Source organism: Tamandua tetradactyla, chromosome 20 (assembly GCF_023851605.1).
Source record: "Tamandua tetradactyla isolate mTamTet1 chromosome 20, mTamTet1.pri, whole genome shotgun sequence".
NCBI lineage: Eukaryota > Metazoa > Chordata > Mammalia > Pilosa > Myrmecophagidae > Tamandua > Tamandua tetradactyla.
In genome coordinates this window covers 17,938,214-17,958,953 of record NC_135346.1, presented here as the reverse complement: position 1 = coordinate 17,958,953, position 20,740 = coordinate 17,938,214, and the positions used below count along the sequence as shown (strand labels likewise).

Here is a 20,740-nt window from a genome sequence, read left to right as displayed (position 1 = left end):
CCTTTCTTTGGCACAGCTTAGTTCTCATGTTCCCAAGTCACTCTGCTTCTATCTTTACTCTCAGAGTGGATGGGATTCAGCCCCAGGCCCAGTAAATAGCCTTAACCCTTATGGGTAGAAATCTTGGGTTCTTAGCATAGCTGTGTTTCTATCTAGCTATTTAATTCTGGTACAGTAGTTTGCTGTCTGAAACTTTCATCACTTGAAAACGACAGAGATCCTAACTGATCTCTCCAGGTACTTTCCTCAATGATCTTGTCTTTTGTCCAGGGAGATCTCCACTATTTAGTCTAAGGGGATTTATTCCTTTCATCCTTCTTCAGGACACCAAAGAGGCTGAATTTTGAAGGAGCCTCGTCTGGTAAAGCTCCTGGATCTGGCCCCAGGTCTGCAACCAGCCACTCACTTCCCCTGTCTGGCACTCATCTTTGCAGAATCTTGGGGTTATTCTTGACTCTTACTCTTGAAGAGTCTTGAGAGAGGAAGATGAAGCGATAGATGTGCAAATCAAAAAAGGGGAAAACACTACACATGCAGTTTTGTGCCGGCTCAAGTTTTATTACAAGATTTCATTTGTGATGGTTGCTATTCCTTTGGGGTTTGGGGGGGGGGGTGATGTCTAAGTCCGGAAAATGAGAAAGGGTACTTTATTTTGAGAAATATTTGGAGTCCCCGAGATGGTAAGTCTCCAGTGGCAGCCTCCAGAAAGCCTTGGGGAGAATTCCTTCTCTAAGCGAAGTTCACAGCAGACAGCAGGCGGGCAGACGGGTTGAACACCATCTTCACTGAAGCCAGCCGCCCCCAGGGCGCACGCCCCCCTTCGTCCCCCACCCCCGCCCCCTTTCTCCGTCCAGTGGAAGAGACTGCGTGGTCCATCCGTTTCCTTTGGAGTTGGAGGGCGGCGCCCAGGACCCTAGTGCAAGAGTGTCCGCGCCGCGTGAGGAGGGGCGCGAGGCGGGGGTGGGCGGTGCCAGCCGAGCCGGGTCTCAGAGCGCCAGTGCTAGCAGGGAGGGGAGCGCGCTGTCCTGCGCGAGCCGAGTGCCCCGCGGGGGCGGCCTCCCGGCGCTGGCACTCTGGCCATGGCTCGCCCCGTGAGCCTGCGGCCGCAGCTGCGGATTGTCCTGCTCCTACTGCTGCCGCTGCCGCTGCTGCTCGGAGCCGGTGAGTGTCGTCTGTGCGTACGCGGAGCCGGTCCGGGCCAGGTTAGTCCGGGAAGGCGGAGGTGAGCGTGTGGGCGGGACCCGAGTCTTGGCTGCCCAGAGAGGGCTAAGCAGGCGGTTCGGGTCTGTCTGAGCTACCCGTAGACGCCGAGCGGTCCTGCTCGTCGGTCCATCACAGCCTCTGGAACTGGAGAAGGAAACTCAGGGTGTCAGGAAGAGCTGGGTTCCATGCCTAGTACTGTTGTAGATTGAGTGCAAGTAAGCCGGGAATCTCTACGCTCCCGGTTTCTCTCTTCCCTCTTCTGAGGTGCGTCTACACAGTCACAGAATAATCCGCAGCCAGGCGGTTACCAAGGCGGCATCTCCAGGAGGGAGCAAACTCTGGTCAGAAGCAGGACTGCCGTTTGCTTGAACTGGGGTTCAACTGTTCCACCTCTTCAAGGACTAGGGAAGGGGAAAGATTGGTTTATGTTAGAATTGACTTATCACATGTTAGAGTTGTAAACTGCTGCTCAGACCTTGCTAACATCATTGTTTGGTTGTATTTCTGAGAACATTGTTCACCACCAACCTGCCGTTACCCCTCCTACAGAATATACTTTATTATGATTTTTAAAATTGGAGCAGATGACTTCTTGTTAGGCAGGTTGGCCTTTCTCTGCAAGCTGTCCAACACAATAGGTGTTTTATGGAATTATGAGCTCAAGGCCTGGGATCAGAACCATGCCATTCCCCCAAGAAAGGGCAGCTTGGGATCTGTGATCCAGGGTACATGCCCATCCTCTTTGGGAATGGAGTGGGTGGCTCCCAAGGAATCTCATTGTGATGCTTCTGCCCAAAGTCTGAGTAGAGGGACTCCGAGGCAGGGACCATGTACATTGTCCCAAGAGTTTGGTCCACAAGGTGGAAATGCAATCTTGACTTCTAGACCGATGTGGAAGGAGGGAGTGAAAGGACTGATCTGTCCAAAATGACTCCATCAGTGAGTCAGGGCAGCACACATGACCAATCTGATTGCTTAGTCCAGGAAATGCCCCTGACTCTAATGGTATGGCTGGTCATGCCAGGATCAGGGGTAAGTATTAAACCTATTCTTCATTAACCAATTCAGTGAAACAGAGTGGTTGACAAGTCTGTAACTCTATTCTCCCCAATAATACTTTACAGCAATGGTTTCTGTTTAAGAGGCTTCATTGAAAAATCCCTAAAATGGTCATCAGCACTTCGCTAGGTAGGGCAAAGTGCTCCCAAGAGCACAAATCAAGAAGGGTGCTGACACCCTGTTGTCTATTAAGTAGAAAATACCACTGCCCAGGGACCACCAAAGCGAAGCATAAAAGGAGGCCTCTAATTATCAGGGAAGTGGCATCATATATTGAAAATCATTTTGGACTAGATAGGAGGCAGGAGTCCTGGGTTTTCTATTCTTGACTCCCATCTTGATTTACTGCACCGTGTGACGTTTCTTTACTCATCCATCTATAACATGGGTACCTATGCTTTGGTCCTTATTGAGGAGAAACAAATGAGAGTCTTGTGCCCTGAATTCCACACAATTTGCAGCTGCTTATTCTCTGATGAACAAAGAAATAGAAAACCAAGTCAGAAAGCCAGACTGCTGATTAACCAGTATAAAATTAAGACATGGCAGTAGCAGAGGGGCGACAGGTACAGAAAAGAATGATGGGGACTGCGACAAACTGGAAAGCAGGTGGCTTGTCAAAAGGGGGCAAGTAATATTCAACACCTGCTGTTGCACTGAGGGGATATGGGCCTAGTGTTGTCATTTTTTCAAGAGAAGCCTAGAACTTTATGTGAAGTCTCTTGATTTTTCTGATTTTTAAATGTTGGTGACTTATTACGAGTTTTAAAAAAACACTGTGCACTGGAGCCTGCCCATGAAAAAAAAACTGTGCAAAAATGCAACAAAAAGTAAAGATCAAATAAATATTTTGTAGACTGAAGAAAACATGTTTTATACTGGATCAGTCTGTGACCTTTGCCCTGGTTCAAACCCTGTGTTCATGGTCCAGGAAACAAAAGTTCCACCTCGTAATGATGAAATTTGAGGTGACTGCCAAGTCCTTTTGTTGAGTTCGAATGTGCTTAAACCCACCACTCTAAAAGAAATTAGAGACATTTTTCTTTTGAAATTGTTATAATTCAGTATTAGTCCAGTTACGGCAATGAGACCTGGGTCTACTGCATTTCTTTCAGCAAGCATTAATTGGGTTTCTACCTGAAGTTACGACATTTTAAAATTTTAGTATTTTTCAACCTATTAAAATACATGGGCCCCTTTTAAAGATAAAAATCCTATGCCCTCCTTAAATAGCTTTTGAAATTTCTAAAGCCTTTTTTTCATCTTCTACATATAAAATTACCAAAAATACTCTTTTTGAACTACACATTCTCTCTGGAAATTCTGATATACATCCAAAATGGGTCTATCCATTCTCTCCAACCCCAACCCCCTCCATTGAGAAACTCTGATTTAATCCAATCCCCTCACTTTACAACTGAGTCAATCAAGGTCTAGAAAAAAGAAGTAAATTGTCCTAGGCAGGCCTGGGATTAGGGCAAGGTGAGTGAAAGGAGTGCCAAGAAACTCAGTAGCCAGGACATGTCAGAATTTTAAATAAAAACAGCAACACTGCTGTGCTGAGCTATATTGGAACCTGAAACAAAAGGAAAAGTCAGTTATATAGATCATGTCTTTATTTAAAAATAATACTGATCCTGTCTTTATTTATGCATCAGATATGGCATCAATTATCAAACTTTAGTAAGGATCAGAATTTCCAGTGAATTTGCTAATCTGTAGATTCCTAAGCTTTATCATCAGAGATTCTGATTTAGTAGATCTGGGGTGAGGCTCATAAATTTGCATATTTATAAGTACTCTAGCTGATGATGAGGTTATAAAATCTGAGACTCACTGGAAGAGGAGGTTGAACTAACTGAAGTCTGAGGGTGCTCTCGGTTTAGGGACTCTGTCATTGTAGGTGGAGGGAAGTGGTCCAGAGAAGCTACAGAAGCGGTTCATAGAATGACCCTGTCATTTGCTTATTCTTTAAGGAGTTGGAGCTCACAATGAACAAGTTCTGTTGTAGGCACTGGAGACAGAGTAAGTAAGAAGATAGATATAGTAGTCTAGAGGGAATACAATCATTCAATTCAAAAATCAAGTAAGAAAGATATAAAATGGTGATAAACGGTATGCAGAGAATTGGAGTAATGTGGCAGAGCAATGAAGGGGCTGTTTTACATGATTGGTTGGGAAAGGCGTTTCTGAGATGACATTTAAGTTGCGATCTCAGTGGCAGGAAGGGGCAGGCCATGAAAAGACCAGGGAAAGAGCATTCCAAGCAGAAAGAAAGGCTTGGGCAAAAACCTAACATGGAGACAAGCTTGTCTTGTTAAGTAAAAAAAAAAGAAAAAGCCAGTATGGCTGGAGGGAATTGGGAGAGAAAGAGATTGGTAGGAATCCGGCAGAGGTGGGCAGGGACCAGGTCTTACAAGTCTTCGTAAACCAGGAAATGTAAACTAGATTTTAATTTTTATGGTAACAATGATATGACACAAAAGTTTCCATTTTAAGCTTTCTGAAATGCACAATTCAGTATTGTTAATTACATTCAAAATGTGGTTCATTCACCATCCCTTACCAAAACTTTTCCATCACCTCGAACAGATACTGTCTCCCTATTAAGCATTAACTCCCCATTTCCCTGTCCCCATGGCCGTCTCGGGTATCCTGTAATCTTCTTTTTGCCTCTATGAATTTGAGTATAGTTATTTCAAGTAAGTGAGATCATGTGATATTTTTCCTTTTGTATTTGGCTTATTTCACTCAGCATAATGTTTCAAGGTTCATCCATGTTGTGACATGAATCAGAACTTCATTCCCTTTTATGGCTGAATAATATTCCATTGTTTTATATATATCTATAAAATATATACATTGTGTATATATATATAATATATACATTATATATATAACGTGTATATATATACACTCATATTTTGTTTCTCCATTCATTTTTTGATATTGTCAATACTGCTGCTATGGATATCAGTGTACAATTTTCTATTCGTGTCCTTGTTTTCTTTCTTTTTTTTTATTAATTAAAAAAATTAACTAACAAAACATTTAGAAATCATTCCATTCTACATATACCGTGTCCTTGTTTTCATATAAACTATATTTACTTTATTTTTTTTTTTTGGTGCATGGGCAGGCACTGGGAATCGAACCTGGGTCTCCAGCACAGCAGGCAAGAACTCTTCTGCTGCACCACTATAGCACTGCCCATAAACCATATTTAAATCTAAGTACAGTAGAAGCTGTTGGAGATATTTAAGCAGAGAAATGAGATCATCTGATTTGCCATTTAAAAAGATGACCCTACATAATGCTAGTCAACAGTAGAATTATATTATATTACACAATGGACTGCTGTGCAACAATGAAAATAAGCATTTTATAAGTATACATAACAGTTTGGATGAATTTCACAAATATAATATTGAGCGAAAGAAGCCAAGGCACAAGAAATACATACTGTGTGATTCAAAACTAGATAAAACTTTTCTATCTGGGAAACCCCGGGTACTCTCTCAATTACCTGGGACTCCCAAGAAAATAGGCCTTGATTTTGAGGCTTTCCCTTATGAAACTTATTTCTGTAGTGGAGAAGCAAACACTATCTATAACAAAGCCTAAGAATTGCTTCCAGGAAACCTCTTTTGCTGTTCAGATGTGGCCTCTCTCTCTCTTTAAACCCAGCTCCACAAGGAAAATCATTATCCTCCTCTCTACATGGGACATGATGTCCAGGTATGAGTCTCCCTGACTATGTGGGACGTGACTCCCGGGAATGAGTCTGGTCCTGGCACCATGGGATCAACAATGCATTCCTGACCAAAAGGGGAAAAGAAATGTAATAAAATGAGGCATCAGTGGCTAAGAGAGATCAAATAGAGATAAGAAGCTATTCTGGAGGCTACTCTTATGCAGGCTTCAGTTAGATAGTGCTAATTGCTATGGTTTGCTAAACCCCGACTAACATCACTCCTGTTAACTCTTAAGAACACCTAGAGCTTGAACTGAGACTTTATAAAATTTTATGCACTAAGTTTGTTTTCCTGGAACCTAGAATTTCCAGAGGGTTCTTAGGCCAGATAAGTCCTGAAACCCAGAGAGACCAGCCTCTCCAATATTATTAATGAATTACATCCCTCTATCCTATAGTGTGGACACCCCTTCTCAATGTGAAAAATTCTGAACAGGCATTGCCTAAAGATCCGTATAGATTGGGAGAAGGATCAAAGGAGAAGGAGGAGTTATAATAGAGAAAATAGGATTTAACAAATGAGTATAACTGCTAGCAGCTAGAAGGAAAAATCTGAGATAGTGAAAAGGTAACCCATGACAAACTCTGGGATCTGTTCTGTAAATACTTGTTGAAGCGTACTTTGAAAATTATTGGGTTTTTTTTTCTTTCTTTTCTTTGTATGTATGTTATATTTTACAATAAAAAAACATCAAAAAAAAAAACAGGCAAAACTAAAGTCTGATGTAAAAAATCAAGATACTGATTTCCTTGGAGATGGCGACTAGAAGAGAGCATCTGGCTGCCAGTGCTGTTCTGATTGCTTAGGTGCTGGTTATACAGGTGGAATCAATTTGTGAAATTCATTGAGCTGTAAATTTTTTGTTTGTGCATTTTTCTCTATAAATGTTATACTTCAATAAACAGTTTATTACCAAAGAAGAGATACAAATGGCCAGAAAGCACATGAAAGGACACTCAACATCATTAATTATCTGGGAAATGCAAATCAAAACCACAAGATATCACTTTACACTCATGAAGACAGGTATAATAAAAATGAAGTGAGGATGTGGAGAAATTGGAATACTCCTCCACTTCAGGTGGGAATGTAAAATGGTGCAGTCACTGTGGAAAGCAGTTTGGCAGTCCCTCAAAATATTGTGTGGAAAGTGCTGCTACCTGACCCAGCAATCCTACCTTTAGGTATAGACCCAAAAGAATTGAAAACAAATTGTCAAACAATATTTGTACACAAATAGTTATAATAACTCTATTCACAATAATCAAAAGATGGAAACAACTCAACAGATGAATGGATAAACAAAATGTGATATATACATACAATGGAATATTGTCCAGGTATAAGAAGGAATGAAGTTCTAATATATGCTACAACATAGATGAAACTTGAAAATATTATGCTTAGTGAAATAAGCCAGACTCAAAAGGACAAATATGTGATTCCACTTATATGAAGGAAGTAGAATAAGCAAATTTATAGAGACCAAAGTAGATTAGAATTACCAGAGACTAGGGGAAGATAGTGTTGGGAAGTTAATGCTTAATGGGTACAGTTTCTGTTTTGGATGATGAAAAAGCTTTTTTTGAGGGGGTGAGGTGCATGCGCTGGGAATCAACTGGGTCTCCCACATGGCAGGTGAGCATTCTACCACTGAACCACCTGTGCACCCTAATGAAAAAGTTTTAGTAATGGATAGTGGTGATGGTAGTAGCACAACAGTTGTAAATGTAATTAATGCCACTGCATTGTGTGCTCATAAATGCTTAAGATGGCAGATACACATAGGTCACCACAATAAAAATAAATTTAAAAATAGATATATAATCTACTAAAACAAAAGCTTCCCAACTTAGTTTTTTTTTAATGACTAGATGGTGTGGGAGAATGGATTTGGAGGATGGAATCAGGAAGATCACTAAGGAGGCTTGACAATAGTTCAGACAAGAGCTGATGATGGGCCAAGCATATGGAGGAATTGAGCAGATTCTGGATATGTTATGGAGTTGACAGAACTTGTTGGTGAATTGAATATAGGATGTTGTTATGGGTGAATTATGTCCCCCCAAAAGACATGTGCAAGTTCTCACCCCTGGTCCTATGAATGTGGCCTTATTTGGAAGGTACTTTGTTATGGCAGCCCTATCAAAACAAGGCAGGTGTGAAGAAAAGAAAAGAATTAAGAAAGTCTCCTAGATTGTTTGCTTTAAACAACTGGGGGAATGGTGGTGTTCTCCTACACCATGGTGGGGTCCCTAGAAGGCCTGGAGAGGCTTCCTCCAGGGCTGAGCTATAACTAACCTTGGGATTATCTGAGAGGATGAGATTACCCTTTCTTCCCTTCTGACAATAGTCCCGTCTGCATCCTTCAAAATCCAACCAGTTCCCACCTTAGGATATTTCAAAAGACTTGCTCAGAGTTGTGGTTAATTCTCAGTTAGCTTTCCCTTGCACTTTCTTAGGTCTCTTCTTGAATGGCCTTGCCATGGCACACCTCTGCCCAGGGCCCTCTTCCCCTGTGCCTGACAGTGTTCTTAGGCTCAGATTCCAACAACTGCTCCCCTCCTCCCTGAAGGCGGAACAGCCCATCTTCCAATCCCGTCTGCTCTTGGGTCTCATCTGTTCTGTGAAGATTGTGACAGCTGCAGACTGCCCAGTCCGGCTGGGCTTCTTTCTCTCCATCCTCAATCCCTACTGTCTTTTTGTGCCACCCTAAGACTTTCCTGTCCAAGTTTTCAATCAGGAATTCCCTACCCTACCTCACCACTTGGGTCTCCCCTCTGACTTTATGAGATCCTCACCTGGCGATTTCTCCCTCTGCAGGTGACCCCCTCCTCACTGAGGGTCGGCTCACGAACAACTGTATACAAGCCAGGAGGAAGTGTCAGGCCAGCGCCACTTGTAGTGCTGCCTACCAGCATCTGGATTCCTGCATCTATAGTGCAAACACCTCATCACTGTCAGAGGAGCAATCCATCCCTGCAGCTTGCCTGCAGGCGGCACAGCAACTCAAGAACAGCTCTCTGATGGGCTGCACATGCCACCGACGCATGAAGAACCAAGCTACCTGCCTGAACATCTATTGGGCTGTGCACCCTGCCCGCAGCCTTGGTGAGGCCTTTATCCTAGAATGGACTAAACTGGGGAAACAGGGAGATGGCTCTTAGGGGCTGTATTTTAATTCTGTAGGACCTGGGCCACGTGGTAGATTCTGACAGAGATGATAATGAAACTCAGCATTTGGCCTCAGTAGGAGGTGGAGTGAGGAATTGGCAGTATCCTTCTGGGCCCCCACAACACTGCCCTCTTTTCTCCTTACTTCCCCCTTTCTTACCTGGCAACATGTGGCTCCATCTTGGCAGAGCTTTGAGCCAAGCTAAGGCCGAGCCTGGAGAACTCTTGGAGTAGAAGGGGATGGAAAAGAGGTGGGGAAAAAGGGTCTCATCCTATAGACAGTCTCCGAATATGGTGGAATTCACAAGTTCAAAGAGAGTGGGAGGTAGAATCCTGGTCTAGTCTTTGGAAAGGATATTCATTAACCAGATGGGAGATGTTAAGGGAGAGAAGCCCTCTGACTCTTTCCCAAGACCTTTCTCTGTGTTAGTTAGCTTTTAATGATCTATGCTGCAGTGACAGTGACTTGCAAAACAAAGGTTTATTTCTTGCTCATGTTCCATGTCAGATGTTCCGTGTATCTTTTTCATTCTGGAAACAAGCCTAAAGGTGCAGCCTGTCCCTGAGATGTGCCCTTCTCATGGCAGGGAAAAAAACGAGCAATGGCAGAATCATGTGATGGCTTTTAAAGCTTCTACACAGATGTTACACGCACTACTTCTGCTCACATTCCATTGGCAAAGCAAGTCACATGGCCAAGCCTGACACCGCTGGGGTGGGGAAATATACCCTTCTCACAGGAAGACATTCAAATCACATACCCGTAAGTGAGACTATACACTTACAGGGAGGGCAAAGGATAATTGGAAACAATAAAACAATCTACCATAGTCCACTACTTGGTTAGCATATCAATTTCTTTCCTTTCTATAAGCAAAATAACACCACCTCCTTCCCAAGGCAGATGCCCTAAAAGTTCTCACCAAACATGGCGCCAGGCTCAAAGTCTAGGATCCTTTGTTTGTCTCTATCTCAGATCTGGATGTGGCTCCTCTTGATCTAGAAACCTATGAACTGAAAGACAAGTTACCTGCCTCCCATACATACTCAGTAAACAGTAACGGAATGGGGACAGGATAACCATAACAAACAACCCCAGTCAGAATGGGGAAGAACACTTAAAAAAAAAAATGAGGAAGAACAGGAGACATACAGTAGACACTGTTTCATAGCAGTTCTGAAATCCCACTCCTTGGGGATGAAGCAGCATTCTCAGGTGTGCTTCCCGCCTGAGGAACAGTGGAGCATTTTAAATCTCAAATAATCTCAGTCTCTTTTAATCCAGACTGGTTCCTCTTTTAGCTGTACGACTGTCTCAAAACATAGTTGCTTTTTATCTCTTTCATTTCCGTCACCTTTTGAGCTAGTAGCCTTTCCCTCAATTCTTTTTCAAGACCTGTGTCTCTTTCCGGACCCAAGTTGAAGTAATTTACCCTCATCAGTCTTCTGTGGGAGAGCCACTATCTGAAGTCATTTTTCCCTGAGCACTTTTGTTCAACTGGCAGAAATTAGGGGGTAACATCATTATTGAGAGATCTCCACAAAGGGCATGAGAGCCGTTCACTTGATTTGATCTTTGTCCCAAGGCTAAAGTAATCAATCTTATCACTCAAAACATTTCTTTGAGTGATAAAAAGTTTTAATTTTACTATGTCGTTATTAGAAGCAGTTGTATCTCTTAATTCTGCAAATCCTGGAATTTTTGGATTCTCTATTTTCCCTTTTATTCCTACTTGCAAACTGACCAATTCTTTTCTGAGCTTATATCTTTCTTGTAGTACCTTGCCTAATGCAGCCGACAGTAATCAAGACATACTAGTTACCTTCTCATTCTCAACTGCTTCTCCTTAGCACAAGCTCATTCAATACATTATCTTCCGTGCAAGTTATCACAAGCAATAATTATTTTACCAAATACTTTGCCACTGTATAACGTAGACTGCCATCTTCCCAGCCCCCAATAACAGTTTCTTTACCACCCACTACCCAGTTCCAAAGCCAGTGCCACACATTTCAGAATTTTTTTTTGTCACTGCAGCACTCCATTTCTATGTACCAGTTGCTTTATTAACAAGAATTTTCTAAGTTATGCTGCAGTAACAAACAACCCCCAAATCTCTGGCTTTAAACAACAAAAATGTATTTCTTGCCCATGTTACACATCTGCTGCAGGCTTCCATGAGTTGTCTTCCTCTCTGCTCTACCTGTCTTCTTTATTCTAGCATCCAGGCTGGTAGAGAAAAAGAAGCAATAAAAACCATGTGATGGCTCTTAAAGCTTCTGCTTAGATGAGACTATGCCACTTCAGTTCACAATCCATGGCTAAGTCACATGGCCAAGCCTGACTACACTGGGGCGGGGATGTATACTCCTCTAACAGGGGGCATGAAAGTCACATGGCAACAGGTGGCAATGTATAATCGCCCACAGGGTATGTAGCAAATAATTGAAAATAGTGCTACAAATTGCCACACTCCTTGTTCTGTGCTTCTACTCCTCCCTGCAGTCCTATCATCCTAATCACTTCTCTTTCAAAATTTCCCCAGTCTTCTCCCCAGAGTGTCTTGCCATCCCCTTTCCCCTTGGGAGCTCCCAGAGCTTCCCAAGTATCCTGCTCATTCTCTCCTATTTGCCTGGCATTCTCTGTATTTCTCCTCCTGAAGATGCATCACAAAGGCTTGGAGGGTGACATCTCTGCAGGCTCATCGCCCTCACCTCTCTTTTCCTAGCAAGGTTTATTCACCAACATTTCTTGAGTACCTATCACGCATATAAGCTCTGCAGAGATTTTACAAGACCTACTAATTCCCCTCAAAGAGCTCACAGTTCCATGGGTGTGACTGAGAGAGATGTGCTTACTTTGAGATCATCACCTTTTTTCCTTCTCTTTCCCATTCAGTCAGGTTCAATTCAGTACTGGCCTGACTCTATCTTTTTGGCATGCGATTCATCTTCATATCTATGTGCTCAGATCTAGAACAGAGATCCACCACTGCCCTTCCCTAGTAAGAGAAAACGAGATAGAGTCCCCTTTCCTGTTATGTACCCACAGGCAATATGTCTAATGGTTGGAAGCAGTGACTCTGGAATCAGATAGTCCAGATTTCAAATCCCAACTTCACTTCTCATTAGCTTACGTGAGCCAGAACATAAGTAATTTAACCTCTCTCATCATTTTCTTCTTAGGAGGATTCAATGAGATTTACATACATATACGTAGACTCACACGATAGTGCCCAGCACACCATGGGCTCAACAACAGTAGTTTTTATTATTCTTATCATTAAATCCAGTTTATTTATTGAGCCCAGCCTAGACCTTTAAGGTCCTGCCTTTCATCTCTGCACAGCTTACATGCAGCTCCTGGGGGCCTGTGCCTTTTCCTCTTCTCCACAGGGCTTTGAGGTCTGGCCCAGCAGCCTCAGCCCCTCCTGCTGCTGCTCCCGCCCCCGCCCCAGCCCTCAGGATCCTCGTGCTCCTTCCACCTTGTTTCTAGGTGACTATGAGCTGGACATCTCCCCCTATGAAGACGCAGTGACCAGCAAACCCTGGAAAATGAATCTCGGCAAACTGAACATGCTCAAACCAGGTGTGGTGGGCAGGAGGGGCTGGGCCTGGGTCCTAAGGAAAGAATGGCTGCTGGGAAACCCAAGCTGGGGTGCTTGTGGGGGAAGAGTTCCTAGCCTGCCAGGTGACTAATGAGGCATTGTGGCAGGGTCGGAGTCAGCCCTGAGGCATGGTTGGATCCCCCAAGAGTCGTCAAAGAGCAGCAGTTATTAGGGAGGCATTTGAAGAGAGACCATTAGGGCTCCCTGGTTCCGAAAGGCGGGTCCCTACAAAGGGTGTGGTGGGAGTGGCAGCAGTCCCAGGAAAACAAATTGAGATAGAATATTTACCCTTATTCAAGACAGCCTGGAAAGTAGCTCTTTGTCCCTAAAGGCTAGGAAATTGTTTGTTTTCAACCATTCTAATGGGATGGGCGAGGTGTTGGGCAGGCGGATGGGGAGAGAGCACAGAGGTGACTCAGGGTGGGAGCCAGCAGTCTCGCAGGGACTATGATACATGATTTTCAAGAAAGCAAGGCTGTTGGATTAATTAGAAAGGAACATACACACATACACTCTCTTTTTTGAGAAAGATGTAAGCTTTGTTGTGCAGTCAGTTCCATATACTGAATTAGAATGAGAAGTGTAAGAAAGAAGCATAGAAATTTATACATAACACACTCTTTGTGGCAAGGGACCAGTGAATATAGCCTGTTTCAGTTCCTGGATTATTCTGATTGCTGGAATATTCTGTTAACAGAATTATCACCTTAATTTCCTGAGACACAGAATATGAATATGCATGAGTTGATCAATGAAAGACGGAGAGGTGACATTAAAACTGAATAGAATAAATGGGTGCAAACCAAACCAAAACAAAACAAAGATTTTTTTAAAAGACTAACTATAACTTGGTTGCATCTATTTTGGACATTTCAGAAGCTGCATGAGAATGTTACAGGGCCTCTGAGTTACGATTTCCACTGTCAGATGTCACTGCCTGGGACTGAGGAAAAGGTTTTGGTAATTTGAGTTTTCTGGCTGCCTGAATTCCAAATAAATGAGTGTTCCACCTATGTGGATTTAAAACAACAACAACAGCAACAAAAACTTGGTCAAGAAAAAATGCAAGTTGGGGAAAGTCTAGGGATACCGGATAAAGTTTTTGTTCGACTTGGGAGTAGGGGGAAAGCCCTGGATGAGCAGTGGCTTCAGTCAAGTCAACTCCCCCTCTCTGCACCCCCACCATCTTTCTTGTTAAATCAGGCGGGGTGCAGGGGTCTTAGGGAGGCGCAGCTGCAGGCATGCAGAGAGGGAGGGTAGGGCTTGGTGACTCAGTGCCCTTCTCCCCGCAGACTCGGACCTCTGCCTCAAGTTCGCTATGCTGTGCACACTGAATGACAAGTGTGACCGGCTGCGCAAGGCCTACGGGGAGGCGTGCTCGGGGCCCCGCTGCCAGCGCCAAGTCTGCCTCGGGCAGCTCCGGACGTTCTTCGAGAAGGCGGCAGAGCACCACGCGCAGGGCCTGCTGCTGTGCCCGTGCGCGCCCGCCGACCGGAGCTGCGGGGACCGCCGGCGCAACACCATCGCCCCCGGCTGCGCTCTGCCCGCTGCTGCCCCCAACTGCCTGCAGCTGCGCCGTGTCTGCGTCTCCGACCCGCTCTGCAGGTGCGAGGTGCGGGGTGCCGGCCGGACGGGTGGGCACCGGCGTGGTGAGCCCCGCCAAGTCTCATCCCAGTAAACACACACACACACACACACACACACACACACACACACACAACCGTGGATTGACTCGCTGCTTCGCCGGGTCACCAACCAACCACCTTGGGTATTTTCGGAGGCCATTTTCTAAAAAAACAAAAACGTATTTTTGCGTGAGTGCAGAAGTTCAGAAAACTTAAAAAGCATTGAAAACAATCATTGGCGGCCATGCGGAGACATGGGTTCGATTCCCGCCCCGTGCACTCCTCGCCCCTCCCCCCTACCAAAAAACACAACAACAAAACGTTGTGAGCAAAATCCCTGATATACATATCACATATCTGTGCCTGTATGTGTGTGTGTGTGTGTGTGTGTGTGTGTGTGTATGTAAGGAGACATTTTTTAAAAAGCTATCACTGGAAATTCCATCACCTGAAGAGGGCATTTCCTTCTTTTTTTTTTCTGTACAGGTAAACAAAATTAGACATTGTGGGAATAGATTTGTATCTCGCTTTTTTCATATATGGGCAAATCTCCTTATCATTTTCCCACGGAGGCAGTATGAAGTCATGGTGAAGACTCAAGCTCTGAATGAAGTAGGATAGACGTGAGTTTAAACCCTGGGTCTGAAGACCTTGAGCACATCACTTAACCTGAGTTCTTTGTAAAACAGACATAAAAATGCAAACCTATGGGATTCTGGTGAGAGTTAATTAGATAATTTATGTAAAGTGCCTAGCTTACTGGTGCGAAGTACTCAACAAATGGTAGTGCTTATTTTGTCTTTTGCTGTACTTTAAGAACTTGATTTTTAAATGCATTCTGTTTCATTGTATGGATACCCCCAGGCTTTATTTAACCATTCTTATATTGTTGAATGTTTAGGTTGCTTTCAGTTCTTTACTGCTATGAATAATGCTAGAATAAATATCACTCTTGTTCATTAATCTTTATGCATAAATCTAATTATTACTTAGGATGTGTTGCTACAGGTGCCATTACCAGATCAAAGGATATGAAGACTTTTCAGATGTTTTATACATATTCTCCAGCAATTTTTAAAAATTTTATTAATAAAACCAATCAACATGCAATATGAACATTGTTTTTTTTCATTAGATTCATCATCATGATCATTTCTTAGAACATTTACATCAATTTAGAAAAAGAAATAAAAGAAAACAGAAAAAAATTCATGCATTCCATACCCCTTACCCCTCCCTTTTGTTGATCACTAGCATTTCAATCTACTAAATTTATTTTAACATTTGTGCCCCCTATTATTTATTTTTCTCCAGCAATTTTGAAATTCAGATCTGGCTTTCCCTTGCCTTCTTCTCAGGGCAAAACACTCACGAAACTGAAGTTATCATACATTTAAGTGACAGTTTTTTACGAGTCATGTCAACCTTGGTTTACAACTTTGTCTACCATGTACCTCTCTATAACCTTGGGCAAGTTACTTACCTCTCTTAGTATCACTTTCCTCAATCTGTAAAGCATCCCTATATACCTGGTCCATAGTTAGGTCTTACAATAATCATAATCCTAACACGTGCTGAGTACATACTATGGGCCAGATACAGTTTTAAATACTTAAAACATATTGACTCATCTAAATCTTACAAGAACCCTATGAGATAGACGCTAATATTATTTTATCATCCTCATTTTACAAATTAAGAACCACAGCAGAGAAGCCATAACTAACTTGTTCAAGTTCACCCAGCTAGCAGACTGTTTGTTAAGGTTTATTAAGTTAACTTTGGGATGCAGGGAATCTAGCCCAGAGCCTGTGCTCTTAACCACTCTGCTATCCTGCTTACTATTGTACTGATAGCTCCTTTACTACATAACAGGTACTGGGCTAGATGACCAAGAGATAGCCCCACCTTCAAGGAGTTCATAGTTGAGTGGGAGTGACAGAAAAATAAACCAGCACCTCTAACTCAAAGCAAAATGTAATAAGAAGTCAGAAAAGCATACTTCTAATTCCATCACCTGAACACAATCAGCTTTAGGATGAGTGTTAATAATACTGTATCTCACATTTATTAAATTCTTAGTATGTACCATGTATTATGCTAAATGTTGTACATGCGCTATCTTATTTCAGCCTCACAAAAAAATCTCATGAGGTAGTCAGGTTGCTATTTCTTTTTTACAGTTGAGGAAACTGAGGTTAAGGAAGTTGCCTAAGGTCTCATACCTAGGAATTGTGGTGCCTAAATTCATAGTGAAATGCTGAGGGAGCTGGGGTGATGGTGCGTTTAATGTTGACAGGGGCAGGCTCCGCTGAGCCAGCCTCTGAAGACAGAAGAGGATTTGGCGTGAAGGTAGACATGCCAGGCTACTGAGGTAGAAGGTGAAAAAGTTGCAGCAAGGTGAAGACTGCAGACCAGACCCTTTATGGTGACTTCTTGAGATTTCTGTTCTTCCAGATCACGCCTAGTAGATTTTCAGACTCATTGTCATCCCATGGACCTCCTAGGGACCTGTGCAACAGAGCAGTCCAGATGTCTGCGAGCATACATGGGGCTGATTGGTGAGGCTCGAGGGCATGTGTGGGGAGCTCACAGGTTGGCCAGCCCTGGGAGGTGAGAATGCTCTGGAGACTGAACCCAGAGGAGTGGTCCTGAGATGGGTGGGGGAGTTCCAAAACTGATGTTTACTTTGGCTTGGGCCTTGAAAACCCCTTTCCCTTCTCATCCCACAGGTACTGCCATGACCCCAAACTTTGTTAGCAACCTCAACGCTAGTGTTGCCTTAAGCTGCACCTGCCGAGGCAGTGGCAATCTGCAGGAGGAGTGTGAGCGCCTGGAAGGTTCCTTCTCCCGTAATCCCTGCCTCAGTGAGTGTGCTCTGCCTGTTCCCAGTTCTGTGGCCCGGTCAGCTGGACCAGAGGGGTGAGGGTGGGAGGTGTGCAGCGGTCAACTGTGTGCCCTGGTTCCATTCATATCCTGTAGATACAGCAGCCCTTGCCTCAGCATAGGTTTCCATCACCCCAGCCTGGTTCTTTCTTCCTTTTCTCTCTCCCTGAGTGACCCCCAGGCTGCCTGTTCAACCCCAAGAACACTCTCCAACCAAAGGAAAAAGCACACAAAATGAGACATTATCCTATTCCCACCTTCCACCCACCCCATCTCCTGTACCCCAGAGTTCTTGTGTCATTCCCTTTCCTTTCTTGAGGGCATGAGAAATGTCCAACCCCCACCCCCTTCTAATCTAATCTACCTTCTCTCTACTCCTCAGTGGAGGCCATTGCAGCAAAGATGCGTTTTCATAACCAACTCTTCTCCCAGGACTGGGCAGATTCTACTTTTTCTGTGATTGAACGCCAGGTAGGGTTTGCTCTGTTCCACCCCTCATACCTTTACCAAACCTAACTAGGCAGACAAGGGATGGAGGGGTGTGACCTCCTTGTTGTCACACTCCTGCTAATGCACACCTCAGGGAGGGGAAGGGGAACAGATCTTGACTGGGGTGGAGGTGATGATAAGGGTGGAGATACCGGGTCACCTAGGCTGTCTCCATTCCATTTCTTCCACAGGAAAAAAGCCTTGCTCTGAGGCCACATCCCTGGGTGTCCTCTCTTTTCTCCTGTACACTTACCTTCATTCTGCAATTGAGTCTCTGATATCTGGACTTTCCCTGGGGCCCTCTTCCTCGCCACAATGCCCAGCCTGACCTGCAGCCTGCAAGGGGTGGAGAAGGGAAAGGTCAGGAAGGATTCCACCTTGGCCTCACTTGTCTCGTCATCTCCTGATGAGGCCACAGTAGAAGCTAGAGGCTGTTGACCTCCAGATCCTGATCTGCTGCGTTCTTGTTTCCTCCACCCCTACCTGCACACCTAATTCAGGCTGCCCCTCCTTAGGGCTTGGTGGCATCATGGTTTAGCCATATCTTCTGGTAGATTCCAGAAGCTCTCTTTTGATCCCTTCCTCCTGCCCACCAGATTCACCCAGGGAGAAGATGTCCCACAATCAAACAAATCAGCCTTTCTCTATTCATTTTCCAGGCAGGCAGGGCTGGGGGTTCTGGGTCAGCCTAGAAAGACATTCCCCATCTTGCCCTCTTGTCACCACTTCCAAATGGGAGGTGGGGTGGGTTCCTGCTGCTTGTACCACCCTGGCCTGGGGTCCCAACAGAGCATTTGAGCATCAAGGGTAAAAGCTTCTGGGCCTTGCTTTATTCCTGTTACTGCCCCAAATTACCCCCAGCCCCTCAGATCATGATTAAACATTTTGACTTAAAACTTTGCACTTTTCCAATTTTCTGATTTTGTGAATTCATGTAGGACTAAGGACGTTTCAGACAAAAGGCTTAGTGGTTAGGAGACACGGCAACCCTGCTATTCTTGGGCTGTGGAATTTGAACAAGTCTCTCAGCCTCTCTGTATGCTAGACATGGAGCTGGAAGAAGAAATGGCTATGTGAAGCATGGATCTGGTATCTGGCCCAGCTCCAGCCATTTCTGGGGTACCATTGTAACTAAGAGGGGGCCATTTATTGGGCACCTGCTTTTTGCTGTTGATCTACAGATGATGTTGGGCCAAGAGGAAAGGGAGGACTGGTCCTTGATCCCAGGGAATTTGTAATCCTGCCAGGATAAGGAAATACCTACCCATGCAAAGAGTATATTTGGAAGAGTGTTTTTATAGAGCTGTGTTCACTTGCCTATTAATTAATGTATTCACTCACTCTTTCAATAAATGATGAGTGCTGACTGTTCAAGGTACTCTCCTGGTTGCAGGGGATTCCAAGGCAAGCCCCAGATCCTGTTTTCAAACCTTTCACACTCCACATCAGGGAAACAGACAAGACAGTCAGTAGGTACAATGCGAGTGTGATATGTGTTATACAACCCAACACAATTATAATAATCATCATCATTTATTGATCTACTGTGTGGTAAGTACTTTAAATGCATAACTGATTATATTTTCTAGTCACTCTTGACTCTGTCAGTCACTAGCTATGTGACTTTGGGCACATTCCTTAACCTCTCTGTGCCACATTTTCCGTATCTGTGTCATAAAAGGATGTAGAAACCACCTCATAAGGAATGAGATAATCCAAGTAAAAGCACACTGTGCCAGGGTGGGCCATGGTAGGTCAGCAAGTAGAGTTCCTGCCTGCCATGCTGGAGACCTGGGTTCGATTCCTGGTGCCTGCCCATGAAAAAAAAACAGACAAACACTGTGCCAGACACGTTGTAAGGTCTCAAAATCAGTTAGCAATTATGATGTATGGTCTTTTGTAGAGAATTTAGACAATACAGATGATGCTAAGCAAGAAAACAAAAATCTTTGAAATCCCACCTCCCAGAGGCAACAACTCAACTTTCCAGATTGATAGTTGTACATCTGAGCACATGAGGATCTTTGAGTATATATAATTTTACATAAATGAGGTCCTATAGTGCTATCAAAGAATAAATCATAGACATTCTTCAGCATACACGAGTACATCATGAGCTACATTATCCTTTATTGTCAGCTGCATAACATGAAGTTGCTTGAATATATGATAGTTCTTTTCTTCATTTCTTAAAAAAATTAAAGCAGTTGTAGGTTTACAGACAAATCATGCAGATAACACAGCATTCTGATATATATACTGCCCTCATACACTCAGTTTTCCCTATTATGAACGTTTTACATCTGGTTACAATTGATGAGGCAATATTGTTATAATTAAGTATTAATTCTTGTCCTTTGTTTACCTTAGAGTTCACTCTTTGTGTTGTCACTTAAGTTCTTTTTAAAATTTTTAGTCCAATAATATATATAAATCCTAAAATTTCCCACTTAATCCACTTTCAATTATATAATTCAGTGGTCTTATATTCATAATGTTGTGTTACTGTCATCCATCATGTAGCATATTTTATTTAACCAGTTCTACATTGATGTATTTTTAGTTGCCTTCTCATTCTTCTTCAAGCCAACTTTTAAGGAGGTAAGATGACAGGAACTGCCAGAGTGCTGGGTGGAATGGGCAAGCCTCCTTCTTCCTGTACATTCTGGTATCCTTATAACCCGCACTGCCCTAGGAAATATTCAGCCATGCTGCCTTCCTGCAAACTCCATGGACCACTGGGTCGACCTTCCCCCTTCTTCCCCTCCCAGAAAGGTCTCTGAGCCATCTTCTCCATTTGCCTTGGCTCCATTAGCCTGGGGCTGGGGGTGTGAATGGTGCAGTCATTTCTTGCTAAGTGCTTGAATTAGACTAATAGGTCATTGGTGCTTTTCTCTGAAGAAGGTCCAAATTCCTGGTAAACAACCAGACCACTCTCAGT

The 20,740-nt window shown here is 43.6% G+C and overlaps 1 protein-coding gene across 2 annotated transcripts; it reads left to right on the top strand.

Moving 5' to 3' along the window:
• The first annotated feature begins 984 nt into the window (after positions 1–984).
• GFRA3 (GDNF family receptor alpha 3) lies at positions 985–19,823 on the top strand. 2 transcript variants are annotated; one of them, XM_077138585.1, is made up of 8 exons: positions 985–1,161; positions 8,841–9,128; positions 12,688–12,780; positions 14,092–14,404; positions 16,882–16,985; positions 17,157–17,291; positions 17,693–17,781; positions 18,738–19,823. In XM_077138585.1, the coding sequence occupies exons 1-8, from the start codon at positions 1,080–1,082 to the stop codon at positions 18,741–18,743; spliced, it is 1,110 nt and encodes a 369-aa protein (XP_076994700.1). In that variant the 5' UTR covers positions 985–1,079; the 3' UTR covers positions 18,744–19,823. The 2 variants fall into 2 exon arrangements, with proteins under 2 accessions (XP_076994700.1, XP_076994699.1); XM_077138584.1 differs by lacking the exon at positions 18,738–19,823 and adding an exon at positions 17,991–18,699 and having other exon boundaries at positions 986–1,161.
• Positions 19,824–20,740: the final 917 nt, after the last annotated feature.

Coding starts and splice junctions, on each gene's coding strand:
- GFRA3 (XM_077138584.1), top strand. CDS start 1,080: ATGGCTCGCCCCGTGAGCCTGCGGCCGCAGCTGCGGATTGTCCTGCTC. Junction 16,986..17,156: donor AGCATACATGGGGCTGATTG/GTGAGGCTCGAG, acceptor CTCATCCCACAG/GTACTGCCATGACCCCAAAC. Junction 17,782..17,990: donor TTTCTGTGATTGAACGCCAG/GTAGGGTTTGCT, acceptor TTTCTTCCACAG/GAAAAAAGCCTTGCTCTGAG.